General features: G+C 48.4%; 1 protein-coding gene across 1 annotated transcript in view; it reads right to left on the bottom strand.

Moving 5' to 3' along the window:
• Positions 1–330: 330 nt before the first annotated feature.
• Positions 331–15,516, bottom strand: part of SFRP1 (secreted frizzled related protein 1) — a 48,018-nt gene continuing 32,832 nt past the window's right edge. The window contains exon 3 of the mRNA XM_074940037.1: positions 331–4,093. Within this exon, the coding sequence (XP_074796138.1) occupies positions 3,771–4,093 (323 nt within the window). The 3' untranslated portion in view covers positions 331–3,770. The remainder of the gene's footprint in view (positions 4,094–15,516) is intronic.

Below are 15,516 nucleotides of genomic sequence, written 5' to 3'. Positions count from 1 at the left end.
TGAGCATCATCAGGGCATCATCAGGAATTAACAAGGATCTTCCCCTCAGCTTGACTGTACATTACTTTTTCACCATAAGACTTCCAAATACCAGTTTCAGTGGGTGTTTTGGGTGTGTGAGGAATGCAGCATCAGGACTTATGTGTCACACACACACACACACACACACACACACACACACACACACTCCCCACAAGAACATTCTAAGCATTTCTGGAAGTTTTGCAGTTTGTGTAAATACACAATGGGTTCTGCTGCAGATTATTCCCAAGTGCCTGATTTAATCCATCCTTCTACAGAGACCATTTGAAAGGCACCAGACCAGGGTTAGAAAACAACATCTCTTTATAAAAAATGGGGGGGGAGGGGAAATCACATTGTAATTGATTAATTCAGCAATTTTAGTTAAGTGAATATTGATACATGGATGGAAAAACAGGGAAAGCATATGCAAGAATAAGGAACAGATACTGGACTTGCTATTAAACATAAGTCATAACATCAAAACAGCTGGTAAAATAATGTAACATGAATAAAACGCTGAAGTAAAAAAAAAAAAGAGGAATGTCAAACATTTTCACAGTATCCTAAGCTTTTATACACATCTTAGGAGAAAGTAGAAGCCGATACTAGTTCTAGGGAAGAGTCAAGCTCCTCAGAGAGGGCCTGAGCCAAAACCCAGTGACATCGGAGGAGACGCTGGGAGACTTCAATGGACTTTGAGTCAGGCCTGGAGCATCTGTGACATGGGCTAACATGATGTTTAAGTGGTGCATACCGCCTTGTGCATATTCCCTGCACTGGGCTGTTTCACCCTTACTGCATGAAAGATAGGTACTGCCAGTCCATTAGGATACATCAATTGCTTAATGTATATAGCGAAAATGCATGTGGAACTAAATATATCAACAGCTATTAGATGGTGATTCCTGAAAAAGAGACAAGAACTGGGTTCTGACTTTCGAGAGCATGAAACTTACTGGACCTTTTCTAGGAAGGCATCTTCATCCGAAAATTCAAATGCATTTGCCCTGTCAGTGTAGGAATCATTTAAAAATCAAGGACATACCATATGTCTGCTGCTCTGAGAAGGAATTCAAGAACTACCTATTAGAACTATGCAATGAAGTACATTACAAAAACCAGACACTATTTTCTCATGAAATCATCAATGCATTACTGAGGATTTTCCTTTGGTGCCAATTCTAACATTTTCAGATCATGTCTCTCAGTGAACCCTTCATTTCCCTGGCAGGTTTATTTTTATGATTACATGGAAACACCATAATGTTATCTAGCAAACTGGCGTTATAGCAACGATTGCAGCTAAATTCCTATAACACAAAAACTCTCTCACCATCTGTGGCTTAGTCTGACAGGACTAGGTAAAAGCCTGTTATTGTTCCAACACTACTGAAATGGTTTGGATGTGCTTTTTCAGGTCCTATTTCCAGAATGTGGGGCTGCGTTAGCCTGCACATGAGTGGCTGCAGTATCCTTTTTGTTTTTTGAAAGGTGTAATAATGCTCGTAAAAGTAGAAAAATCAGGCCACTTTCAGGAACAACACGAAAGCCTTGTGTTCATTTTCACAGCCCTTAGAAGGGAGCTCTTTTCAGTTCCAATTCTTTCTAACCTTTTACATTTCACTTCCTCTCTCAAAATCTCTATTTACAAACAAAAAACAAGTTCCCCCCCCTCCCAATCTGCCACACTTCCCTAAATTAACGCTCTAAACAATTACATTAAGACAAAATGTAAAGATACTTTCACTGCCCACAAATAACGTGATGTTACATCGGACTCATTTTTTTGGGCGCTGTTAATTTTATGAAAAACTGCACATGCATAAAACAGAACTAAAAAGTCCGACTGATGACCAATCAAACCTAAAAGCTAGATCCATGCAGTCTCAGAATCGCTGACAGTTCACCAAGCAATCTGGCAAAAGGGAAAGTAAAATTACTATTCAGCTCCATAAAAATGTCCAAAACACCTTGACTGAAATATCACACACAAATCTGATAAAAGGATCTAGCTTATCCTCTTTTCAAAGGACTAGAATACAAGATCAGAGAGCTGGTAAACTAACTGATACAGTACCTAGAGGCATACAATTATGCTATGCTTTAAATAGGTAACTACAGTAACAAATTGCTTTTCCACAATGTAACTTTGATAGGTGATAGCTTTTCTCGGTCCTCCTGTCCCAAGCAGAGCAATACCGTCCCAGTAACCAAGGCACACAGTCTGACTGACTGCAGAACCCCTACCTCGTGCCAACCAACCAACTATGTTCTGGAATCAGATACTTCTTTAGGCCCTGGTCCTGCAAAATGACACAAATGTCTGCTAGAGCTGGTCCTTACTGTAACCGACCTGACTTTTACCAGGTAATTAACATCCTGTACAGAATAGTTACAGAGGGAGAAAGAAATGCAAAGAACACATTATCCTTCTAAACTTGCTTCCTTACAGGATTTGTGTAGGAAACTAATTGACACTGCTTAAAATGTAAAAGGATCAGATATTTTGTTTCATGCAATACACTAGAACACTGAAAAAAGCGACGTACTGCTCAGTTCTGTGGCCCCAATTGTCTCTGAACTTGGACTTTTTAGCTCAATGTCCACTTTATAGAAATCAGCCGAATTCTGAGAAGTGCCGGGGGGTGAGTGTGAGTTTAAATCTACATGAATTGAGTTTCTATTTGAGCTGATGGTTCCTGCTGAAATATCTGAATTTTGTTTAAAACAATCAGCTTTTGCCCATCAAGAGGCATAAGGTACATTCCTATGGCTGAGGCAGTGATGAGAGAAGGCCAATAAAACCAGAGGGACCAGCATGAAAATTCCCATATCATTAAAACCCTTTAGCATCTCCCTTCTCTGATGCAAAACTAATCTCTTTTCTGTCCCTGTTGCTCTGCCAATGGAAACAATCCTTGTGTGGACTTGGCAGGCTTTCCCCCATGTCCCATAGTGCTTTGCAGACATCTTAAGTGTATGTTGTTTTAAAATAACCTCATCACCTGCTTTATGGCTTATAGTCCCGACTGAGCCTGTGTTTTCCTTACTGTTCCACCTCCTAATGGCTCCAGGTTTGTCGCTTCCCCCATGTCCTAACCAATCTATGGCATTCAAGTCTGCAGAATTTAAAAAGCAACTAATGATAAAGTTCTTTATCTAGAATTAGTTTTGCATCAAAGACGACACTGCAAATACTGGTCTAAGATTACAAAGTGGGATTTTCTGCAGCATTCATGTCCTAATTCCACCACCCCATTAGCTTTAAAAGGCCTATCCCCACACTTTGTGGAATTGGCCTTCAGTGAGAATTGCAGAAAACATCCCATATAGGGAATAAACACCCCTGAGCTAAAGAAAAATCAATTTACCCAGAATTATTTCACTTTAGACCAATTTAATAGGATTATCTAGTATCACCCCCCCCTTTGCTCTCTTTATCTGACAAGTTCCTTATTTAAATAGATTTGCATATCATTATAGCAACAGGTTACTTCAGACATTGCAGGTGTAAATAGTTTGTGACCTCAGTGACTGTTCTGTATGAATGTGCTGCGTTTTCAAACATTCACTTACAGGGAAATACTGAGACTGGGGGTGGAGCTTTAAAGGAAGCCAAAAAAATTACAAAGAAACAAAACTGACTCAGGTACAACATCCACTACTACAGAAGGAGCAATATTTGAACCCCCGAGTCCTAGGGCTGTGCAAGTTCTGGGCCAGCAGGAGTCCCTCTAGCCACCTGATCATTTGAAGAGAGACTGAAACGTTGGACACTCCAGAGTTTTCATTTTCTTCATGAACTTTTTGAACTCTTTGTTTTTCTTATCCCACTTGTGAATGGCCATCAGCAGGTACTGGGTCTTCACTTTGCGGCCCATGATCAGGAAGTGGTTGCTGAGGTTGTCCAGCTGGTGGCAAGGGCAGTCTGCTCCGTTCTTTAGATACAGTACTAGCTTCTTGAGGTCTTTTCTCTTGATTGTGCCCAATTTCAGGGGCTTCTTCTTCTTTGGAACAATTTTTTTGTCCCCGTTCTCCTTTTTCACTTCCTTTATTTTCATCTTGAAAGCTGAAAAACAAGAGAGAGAAAACAACTCCTGAGCACCATTTGCGTACATGAAACAGAAGCACTGCAATGCTCCTGGGCCTTCCAAAGTGAACCGAGACAGTGCCAGCACACTGCACATCTGGGCCAGGTGTGCTGAGTGCACGGCTGAGCAATAACGTCTCATTGTTTCCTTGTGCTCCCCCACCTAACTGTCCATATCTGCCTATTGTCTCCTGTCTTCTCCTTAGACTGTAAGCTCTCCGGGGCAGGAACGGAGGTCCTGGTCCATAATTGCAGCTCCTCAGTGCCATGCAATACAAATAAGAAAGAACAACTAGCCCCTTGCTTAACCTGTACCCATAGAGGCACAGCAGCAGTTACCTCCCTGCTGTGTCAATAGCTATGTACAGACAACAGAAAGCCAAATGAACCAGCACTGCAGATATCCATTCTGCTCCTTTAGACCCTATGTCTGTTCCATCAGTTGCCACTGCTATCCTTGCATCCTACCCAACCACCAAGGGGGGAAGGTCTGGGTGAAGTTGGGATTTTCATGTCCTTGTTTCAAGCCAGAGAGCAAGGCAGGCTATTTCTTAAAACCATGCTGCATGCTTTTTATTTGAAAGACAGATGTGTTTAGCTGGCACTGTGCACAATTTGCTGGCAAAATGTTAGTTGAATAAACAAAGCTATTTCCTTACTTTACAAGCACAAAGAGAGATTCCTGAAAGGGCCAATTAAAAGGTCGACTCAGCTTTTCAAATACATTTTTTTAGTTGCTCCTGGCCCTGGGGTGTCTGTGAAACAAGTTTCCAAACACAGTGAATTTCTGCAGTGAAGTTGAGCAATGAAGCCTCCTTGGAAATAGGTATGTCTAATGGGGACCTGCGGTGTCAGAGGGCGAACCACATTGCTCTAACAAAGGTGCTGACACCTTCCTGTAAGAGAAGGCGAGCTAATCCAATATGACTTCAATGGAAAAGATTTCTCTCACTGGGCTCCGTGCTTTCCTGAGCTAATGGCAACCTGAATAAAAAATTAATGTTCCTTCTCCGCGACCATGCAGAGGAATTTAGTTTACATGGGAGAAAATGATGAAAATGTGTTGTACATTAAAGTATCCCTTCAGTGCCATTTGGCTCTACCTCTTCTGTTTTTGGGGGAAAAGCACATATGGCCAAAAATTGCTAACATGCTTCCATCGTTTGGGGTTTACTTTAGGGCTGCAGAGAGGCAGGGCTTGAATAGTTGATCAATTGTCTTGTGCCCCTTTCCTTTTGCATCTTAAATGTATCTGCAGAAGCAGACATGGTGGCAGCCTTTGGCTCTAGCAGGGCACTGCACGGGTACATGCTGAGTTCTGGAAAGCAGCTCTGTGGGCCATTCCAGACACAAAGGGAGGAAGGAGATGGTGATGACAATACTGAAAAGGCAGCGGAATCTGTCTATTACCCCCATGCTCCTAGCCACTGCATTGGCAGCGGGAATAATGGTATTTATCCACTTGTGTGCCAGAAATATCCAGCCCACTTGCCAAGAGCCCTGCTGTGTGATACTATTACCATACAAGAGTGTAATGGAGCTGGAAACCTCAGTTACATTTTCATTCCATTTGTTTTCTGGATTCAGGATGTTTAAGGAGCTAAAGAAATTGACCCAGATCAATTTTCAACGGGTCTGGAAAATACAGGAACCGTTTTTCGTACACTCTATGCTCTAAGACACGAATTGGGCTGCGATCTCCTTCATTATGAATCCCAGTTTCTTTAGCGGTTCAGAATTTTAACTCCATACTAAGCACTGCAGAGGTCTATGCAGGATGAAGGGTCCAGGAAACCTGTATAATCCTAGAGATAATGAATATGCAGGGACTCTTTGGAAATGTCCTGTTTGCAAACTGACTTAGTTATATCATTGCTGGTTTACATCCTTGTTACTAAAGCCCTCGGAAAGAACGCTGCCCCACAGTTAGTGGGGGTTTGTTCTGCTCCAGGCATCACATGTAATGGAACCCCCATGCCTGGGAACCGTCCTGTTCCCAACAGCTCTGACCTCTTCCTTGTTCAATTTAACCAGTGTTTATGGGACAATGATCCATGCTAGGCGGTGACATGTAACCTGCTCAGACAAACCATAAATCCAGGACTCGGCTAAGTCACTGTAAAATCCCTCACCCGTGTACAGCGGTGTCTCCAATGTACAGAACTGGGATCAGAGAACAGGGAGATGAGAGGAAAAAAAGGTGGCTGACCAGGGACAAAAATTTCAGTTTAGCAGACTCTGCTGTTCACGGCAAAGACATTCTGGTCATTCATTCTGATAGCAACACACAGAACTTGCAGTTATGTCACGTTAAAACACCATCCAGTCTAACAAATCAGATGCTCCTAGGTTATAGACTCAATGGATATATGTGAAAAAAATGGCGTAAAAGCACCATTCCCTCTCTCCCCTCTGCTGGTGACCTGTATTCTCGCAATTCCCTGGGACGTCTCAAGGTAGATTATTTAATGTCGGATGTATTTGCTGGTTGTCAGCCACCTGGGCACTAAGGACACTTTCTGCAAACAGCAGGGCCTGGCCAACTCCACTGCTTTTTGCATGAGCATTGTGAAGGCAATTAGGGATCCTTAGCCTAATGGCTTGATTCATCCCAAGCTGTCTGATGCTGCTGACTGATGCTGCAGGGTTAACACTGGCTATTTAAGGCAGGGCCCCTTGTATTGTGGTTTTATTAAGAAGAAATGCTGTGGCAGTGGAGACCATTGTGCGAATCGTCATTGGGGAGCCCTGTCCTGGCACACACTGATCCCATCCCAATAAACACCTTCACTCCCAGCAACAGGCAAGAAGAGGAGGAGACGGGTTTAAATAAAGTCAGTCATCAGGACGGATTGAATCTTGGCTCCAGGGTCTAACTGCGCTGCCAACACAAACAGCTTCCTTCCCTCGGAGCCCCAGCCCTCCAGCTCCCCCAGCATTAAACCAAACTCAGCTTGAGATGGTCTTGACAACCTAATGCCAGATGGGAGTCAGGGAGATTGGGGCTGGAGGAACTGAAATTGACTCCAGTCCCCAGGAAGCTCTTGCTCACACTGCCTCGGTTTTCAGCCATCTCATGCAGGCAGGTACCGACCCCGGAGAGAGCTCAGCACAAAGAGCTATTTATAGCACTATAGCATCTGCAGCCGTTCCCAACCCAGGAGCTGGGCTGCCTGCCTCTCGCCTGCAAAGAGAGCACGAATGGGGACTGGCTGGAGGGGGCTGCTCCAGCCCGAGCCCTGCATCTGGGCAAACTGCTGCCAACTCGCATGATTTTGTCACGAGTCTCATGACAATTATTGTTTTCCTTAAAGCCCCAGCTCCTGGAGTCAAGTGGATCTGTGATGATTTCAGCCTTCATTCTTAAAGAAAAACTTAGTTTTGAGCCCTCGTGGCTGTGGAGAAAGCTTCAGAATGTGTCCCCAGTGCACCCTAAAGGCTCTAAGAGCAGAAGGCAATGACACAGAACTCCAAATCTATTATTTTTACATAACCTCATTATTTTTGGTGAGCCCGATTCACGATTTTTGAACACTTGTGGTTGGCAGTACTGCCCCACCACTGACCAAGCACGATCTACACTTGCAAAGTGTCTGGGGAGAGCTCCTGCTCCCCTCCCCTTCCACCAGTGACTCAGCACAAGTACTTGAGTTTTACCAGTCAAGTCTGGGAAGGGCTGTGCCCCTGTATTAATTAGTGCAGTGGGACAGAAAACTTCCATGGCGGGGTCATGGCAGGTCACTTGGCAGGAAGAGAGCAGAGACCAGCAGAAGGCTCAGGACCCAGTGAGAAATGCTCCCATCTCCCTGTAACATCACAGCAAGCCAAATGGAGGCAGCTTTCTCCAGTGAGGGACAATGGTCCTGCCCAGCATTTCTTCGGGAGAAGGGGGCGAGTTGCCCACCAAGGATTTCCAGGGCAGCCTGGTGCCAGCTCTCATTTAGGAATCAAACCCAAAATGGGCAGGCAGTGCCATGCAGTGAAGCGGCTTGAATTCACATGGAAATGCGCACAAGCCCCTCTCTGTATAGCGGGCCCTGCAGGGCTAGCTGCACGTTACAACCCCCCAGTTGCTGCAGCAGAACCCCAATCATGTTCAGGCCAGCGCTGATCCATTAACAGCTACATTTCTGAACCCCCCTTTGCCAGTCATGATGGGCCTGGTTTCCAGAGGTGCACAGAGCACCCCCACATCCAGCTGACTCATGGGAGCACTCAGCACTTTAACAGTGGCATGGCTCTACAGAACGGACACCTTATTGTTTCTGTTCTCATGTGTTATTTGCATTGCAGCAGTGCCGATAGCCCCAGCTAAGATCCAGGCTCTGCGGTGCTGGGTGATGCATCGACATGCAGGGCTTGTCTACTCTGCCCCACAGCTCGGACTGTGGAGGCCTGAACAGCAATGCGCACCAAAGTGCTGCACTGGAAGGTCCCCCGTGTGGACACTGTGGGCCTGACCAAAAGGCTCCTAGTGTAGTCTGCACGAGTGCGAACTAGGAACCTGTTAGTTCAGGCCCGTAGCATCCCCATGAGGCAGTTACAGAGCAGCACTTTGGTGCTCTCTGCTATTCATGTCTCTGTAGTCTGACCTGTGGGGCAATGTGGACATGGCCTTGCTAAGAGACTGTCCCTGCCGTCTCACTAGACAAGCCAGACAAAGGGAGTATCCCCATTTTACAGATGGGGAACTGAGGCACAGAGAGGCCAAGTGACATGCCCAGATCAATAGCAGAGCTGGGACCTGAACCGGCTGTTTTCCAGCTCCCCTATCTAAGGTATTTCTACAGTGCCTGTAGTGGAAGAGGTGGAGGATTGTATTTCGCAGTCCCTTCCTTCATGGGGGCTCTTTGAAGTGGGACACACCAGAGCTGACCAAACCAACATGATAGCACACCAGCAGATCTGGTACAGTTCAGATAGCCATAGTGCCATTGGGTATAGAATCATAGAATCATGGAATATCAGGGTTGGAAGGGACCTCAGGAGGTCATCTAGTCCAACCCCCTGCTCAAAGCAGGACCAACCCCAACTAAATCATCCCAGCCAGGGCTTTGTCAAGCCTGACCTTAAAAACTTCTAAGGAAGGAGATTCCACCACCTCCTTACGTAACCCATTCCAGTGCTTCAACACCCTCCTAGTGAAATTTTTTTCCCCTAATATCCAACCTAAACCTCCCCCACTGCAACTTGAGACCATTACTCCTTGTTCTATCATCTGGTACCACTGAGAACAATCTAGATCCATCCTCTTTGGAACCCCCTTTCAGGTAGTTGAAGGCTGCTATCAAATCCCCCCTCATTCTTCTCTTCTGCAGACTAAATAATCCCAGTTCCCTCAGACTCTCCTCATAAATCATGTGCCCCAGCCCCCTAATCATTTTTGTTGCCCTCCGCTGGACTGTTTCCAATTTTTCCACATCCTTCTTGTAGCGGGGGGCCCAAAACTGGACACAGTACTCCAGATGAGGCCTCACCAATGCCGAATAGAGGGGAACGATCACGTCCCTCGATCTGCTGGGTAAGCGAGATTAAGAGGGGTATGGGTAGGTGTGGTCACACCAGTATTATTAATGTAAGTCACCATAAAGGGGGGTTTTACAGACTCTCCCCACCATCTTCCAAGCACTGCTCCATGCAGCCAGCCGCACTCACTTCACTTGCCCCCAGACACGCGTGAATGAGCCTGCGAGGCTGGCCATTAACCCTTCTCGCCGAGAAAGGCGAAAAGGATGTTAGCAAATGGGATTCTGGTTTAATGTTTCATTTCCTTTTCAGCTGAGCATGAAACCAGTTTTTAAACCAGATAAGCAGCGCGCACGCGCACACACACACACACACACACACACACACACACACACACACACGAACTCTCACATCAGTTGAGATTTAGTCAATGAGGAGCTGTTAACTTCCAGGAGTGACAGAACGTGCAGTAATTACTGCTCCCTCCCCACTGGCTGCCCCGAACTGAGCCATCCTTCAGCACTGTCTGACAGCTGAGCAAACGACATCCGCCACCATCCCCAGCAACAAACTCAGAGCTACGGGGAGTCGTTGGGATTAGTGCCCAGCACACAGCAAAGCTTCTGCCCCACCCCAGGAGAGACGGTTACAAGAAAAGGCCCTTCGCTTGTGATCTACTTAAGATCAGGCCATTACACCAGCTCTTGTACGCAACATCACACCGCTGCTGAGACGCTGCGTGAGCTGCAATATGAGAACATAAGACCAGCCACACTGGGTCAGAGCAATGATCCATCTAGTCTGGTACCCGGTCCGCCAACAAGGATACGTATATACAGATCCGTGCAGTGTTGTTGTAGCCATGTTGGTCCCAGGATGTTAGAGACACAAGGTGTGGGAGCCAATATCTTTTACTGGACCAACCTCTATTGGCGAGAGACAAGCTTTCGAGCTCACACACACCTACACTGACCTGAAGAAGAGCTCTGTGTAAGCTCAAAAGCTTGTCTCTGCCACCAACAGAAGCCGGTCCAATAAAAGACATTACCTCACCCACCTTGTCTCACATAGACAGACAACTCAGAGATATGACATGGGGGTCACTGCTGTGTGTGCAGCATCCCCAGTCCTGTTTAGGAGACACAGACGGAGCTTTCTTGGGGGCTGGCCCAAGACTGTGGAATGAACGCCCCCGTAACTAAGGGCCATCCCAAACCTCACCAGCTTCCAATCCCAGTGCAAGGTGCATTTCTCTGACCTGTCTTCTCCAACAGAAACACAGAGCAACACAAATGTGTGTGTGTGTGTGTGTGAGTGAGAGACAGAGAGTGTATCTATCATCTCTCTAAAATAAATTCCAACGCAAGACACTCCCCTGCACACAAACACGTGACAGATGTTAGTCACATCGCTTAATGAACACCTGGAAGGCACTCAGATACTATGGTGATGAGTCCGACATAAGAACCTGTACAGAACTGAGTCGAATTTAGTGTGTTCCTTTCTCTCCAGGCTTGTCGACACTAGAAACTCAACCTCAACCTGACCACAATCGTTCCCAAGCAAGGACGCTGCATAGGACGCTTTCTCACGACAGAACTGGTCCAGGCCTGCTCTAGGTCTCCATGACCAATCCTGCCGAGATCAAAGTGTCCCCCTGCACCAGCATTAGCGAGCACATGGCTCCTCACCTGAGCCTCTCTCCCAGAACGCACACACCCTGTGCGTCATTGTTTCCAGATGTTACTTATGTGGATCTGAAAATCCAAATACAATTTTTAAAAGTAGTGTCTGCTGAGAGGACTTGTCAATCAATGTGCGACTGCCCCAGGGAGAGGCGCATCGGGCTTGATGAGGCGATGCAGTCCCAGAATGGAATCTCCCCTGTAGCATTTCCTGTTTGGAATGCCAGAGCCATGATCACTTTCCCAGAATAGTAACGCAAGACCTGATGGGGCCAGTGAGAGTCACACAGGGACCCAGCTGGATGTCATTATTATTATTCATTGGTCATATTAAAAGTGGCCCCGCAACCCAGGCTGGCACCCCATGGTGCTAGGCAAGAAGCAGTCACTGCCCCAAAGAGTTGACAGACTACGTGAACAAGGCAGCAGCTAGTAAGCATTCTCCCAGGACTGAGACGTCCCACAGGAACTCAGTGACAGGCCCAGAATTGAAGCCAGGTCACTGGAGGCCCAATCCAGAGCCCCGACCCCAAGACCAGTCGTCCTCTCTAGTTTGCTGGGTAATTTCCTACAAGCCACCTGTTCCGTGCGGCATTCCAGCTATAAAACCTACTCCGTGCTTTGGCCACAACACAGCAAGATAATTACGCACGTGCTTAACTTTAAGCATCTGAGTAGTGCCACTGAAGGCCCTGGAACTCCTCCCACAGCAAAACTGGGGCTATCAGAATGGCCATACATGGCCGGACCAATGGTCCCTCTAGCCCAGTATCCTGCCTGTTGACAGTGGCCCACACCAGGTGCGCCAGAGGGAATGAACAGGACAGACAATCATCGAGTGATCCATGCCCTGTTGCCCAGTCCCGTGCTGAAGTGGAGTACTGGGCACAAGGAGTGGTGGTGTTCCTGTTTGGGTTAGGATTTCATTTCATACCAGATGCCGTTATGAAACACGCCGTCCCTGTGAGTACTGCGGTTGAGGACACTTACTGGTGAGTTACGAAAGTTTACTACTGTGAGCACAAGTTTCCAACCACCCACTTCAAAGCCTCTTCCCAGAATGCCCGAAAGTTCAAGCTTTATTCAGGCTGAGAATCATCTGGGGGGGAACGAGGCCAGATTATAGGAAATATTTTTAATCTCAGACCTCAACATATTTCAACCATATTGTTTTTACAACAACAAATTCTAACCCAGGGTATCAACTCACAGGCTGCACCAGGGCTCACCCCGATACAATCCTGAACAGCTGAGAGACTCACCTGCACTTCCCCAGACCTAGGGTCTGGACAGCAGCTACTAAAAGGACCCAAGCCACAACAGCATAACCAGAAGGGGTGGCAGTGTGACATCCAGGCCCACACAGGGTACGTCTACCCTGCATTTTGGAGTGACTGGGAGCAAGCCGCTGCCCCAGCTGACAGACTCAGGCTAGCAGGACTCACACTAGTGCTCTAAAAATAGCTGCCGAGACAGCACTTTGAAGTTAGGGCTCAGGCGGGAGCTCGGACTCTGACGCCGAGGGAGTGGGGTGGGTTCACAGCCCGAGTGTGTGCATGGAGCTGATTCTCCCCCAGCATCCCTACCTCAAGACACTGCACCAGGGCAGGAGAGCAGACTCCCACAGACCCCTCCTGGGGGGCTGCTGTCTGAGATGGCTCCAGTCACGATGTTCAGAGCCCCCCTTCCAGAGGGCAGCTGGCAATCGGGAGCCCCCCAGCACCCTATGGGTGGGTGAAACCAAAGTTCAGTCCAATTTTCTGCCTGAATAAGGATCTTCACACCAGCAATGACCTCCACTTGGTTAGACTGGCACAGCCCCAGTGCAGACGGGCTGCAGCAGGCCAGCGCCAGACTGTTAGGGGACTGAGCTGCCTCCAGGCAGACCCTGCTTTTCCCAGTGTAGCATGTCCACATTAGTGGTTTGCACTGGGTCACATTTCCCAGCCAGGCAGGCCCTTTGTCCTGCCCCAGCATCCCCCATGGGCCCCTTGCCGTGCCCTGGCATCCCCATCTGGGCCCCTCGCCCTGCTGTGCATCCAGCTTTGCTTTCTACTTTGTCCTTTTGTTTTTTGTCTCACTTCCTGGAGCACAAAGAGCACGTTTGAGAGGGACAAGCCAGTGGCTCTAGGAGCTCAGCCCTGACACCACCATGAATCTGGGTCTCCCGGAGCAGTATTCCTCTGCTAAGACAACATGCAGCCCGGTTAGACTGAAGCCAGGAATTTGGCCTTGACTACAAAGGGCCTGTATCAGATTGTAGCATAGTTCTGCTATCACTAATGCAGATAGAGCAGTAAGCACTGAAGATATAAAAGTGTCCCTTCTGATTTCCGCTCACATGAAACAGGATCTATGAAAATGTTTGTTCACTCAGAATGAAATTAGTCTTGGCAGCAACAGCTCCAGAAAGAGCAAAGGCCCCCAGAAGTTGGTAGGGCTCCAGTCTGGGAGAGTGCAAGACATTTTTCATCGCTCCTGCAATTCTTTATCAATAGTCTTCAAGGCTCAGGCTGTCAAACCCCATCTCCCAAATGGGGAAGGAGGAAACTCAGTCTCTCCAGCAAACGAGATGCTTTGCCTTGGTGCTTCCTGAGAGCTGAGATAAACCTGGCCTCACATTCCCACAGCCCCAGACCTGCCAAATTCCCTTCCCCAGGAAATTCTCTGGAAAGCTGTAGTGACATCTTCAGCACTTGCAAGCACCATGTTGTAAGAAGCGTGGCTGTGCCCAGATGCCCTCTGTGTGGTGGGATGTCTGGTCTGCTTATATCAGACTCAGCCAGTGCTGGCGGGCGGGTTGGCGACCCCTCCCCAGGCACACCCCTCCGGCTATCTGTCGGTGGCACTTACGTGGCCCCCATGGCCGTGTGACTGCCAGAGCACCTCATCACACCCCTGTGAGCAGGGAAGGCCGTGCTGTCCCACAACGCCCCTTGAGCTGGGATTGTCTAGTTTGCTCTTTGTTTCACAGCACTCAACAGTGCCCTCAGTGCGCCACAGGACACACCCAGAAGGCACCGTTCCTGCTCAGAGGAGCTGCCAGTCCTTGGTAGAGAGGCCTGTGATTTGTGAGGAAAAGGTTCCTAGGTGAACCGGGCTCTGCTGCTGCTCCATTCCCTTCTCCGGATGAGCGCTAACGGCAGAGGGGAGGGGAGGTCGACTGGGATGGGCAGGATTTAAGGAACATTTTTCTCCTCCCCGAGCTACACTTTGTCTTCTGCTTTGTCCCCAGTTCTTTACCTCTTGCCAAAGGAACTGGTCTGGCCAAGCCCCACTAGCAACCCCTGATAGTCTGGTGACCTTACCCTGTTTGCAGTTCTGTGCAGCACCAGAAGCTTCGGTGGGATCCAGCTGCCTTGTCTCTTACCAAGGGACACCTTTCAAAGCTCTTCCTCCACCTGGCTACCCAGGCTGCACCCCAACGCTGACACTATGGATCTCATGCTCCTTCTACCTCGGGAGGAGGGTGGGGTGTCAGAGCACTGGAGTCTATTTATTCATCTCCCTAAGCCAATCCACTACAATAGCCATGACAGGTTACAGGCTAAACTGCGCTCCTCTCTCGAGTCAGGAGGTGGGCTGGTGAGTGGCCAGGCAAACGCCCCACACTGGGCATGGTAGGGAAGGCCACAAACCAGATGCCTCCATCAGACACTCACCACAGTGAGGGTGAACTGACAGAATGGGCAGCCTGTTCCAAGAGCGCAGGAGACAGCACTGAAACAAGAGTCCCCCAACCTCCAAGGCTCTAGCTGCGAGGAGCCAGGTCTGGTGCAAGACCCAGGCACCTTTGGAACCACAACCCTCCATCCCACTGGCGGGGAGCAGGTTTTATAGCGCTCCTGGCTTAACGCTGAACACCTGCGCTGGCCGCCTGCCCTGCCCAATCCCCACCCCCTGCCTGCAGAGGAAGCTAACCCTGGTCTGCCGGGGTCAGTAGAGCTCACCTGTAACCTAGTGTTGCCTCCTAAATGGGACGCCCCTCTGACAGAGAATCTCTATGCCAGGAGCAGGAGCGAGGGGCCTGGGCCGGCTCAGCTCCGACGGCAGGATCAGGGGAGGCAGCGACACCTACCTGCAAGCTAGGAGGGGTGAGTCCCAGCTCACGTCGATGTCCTCGTGCTAGCTCCGCTGGGGCTAGTGCTAGGAAACAGCATTGTGGCTGGAGTACCCGGGGCGCTGGGCTCAAGGCCTCAGGACAGCCCCACGGGGACCCCTGGGTCCACAGCCCCAGCTGCTGCCAGTGCT

This window comes from Natator depressus, chromosome 26, assembly GCF_965152275.1.
Source record: "Natator depressus isolate rNatDep1 chromosome 26, rNatDep2.hap1, whole genome shotgun sequence".
NCBI lineage: Eukaryota > Metazoa > Chordata > Testudines > Cheloniidae > Natator > Natator depressus.
This window is presented reverse-complemented; position numbering and strand designations above follow the sequence as displayed.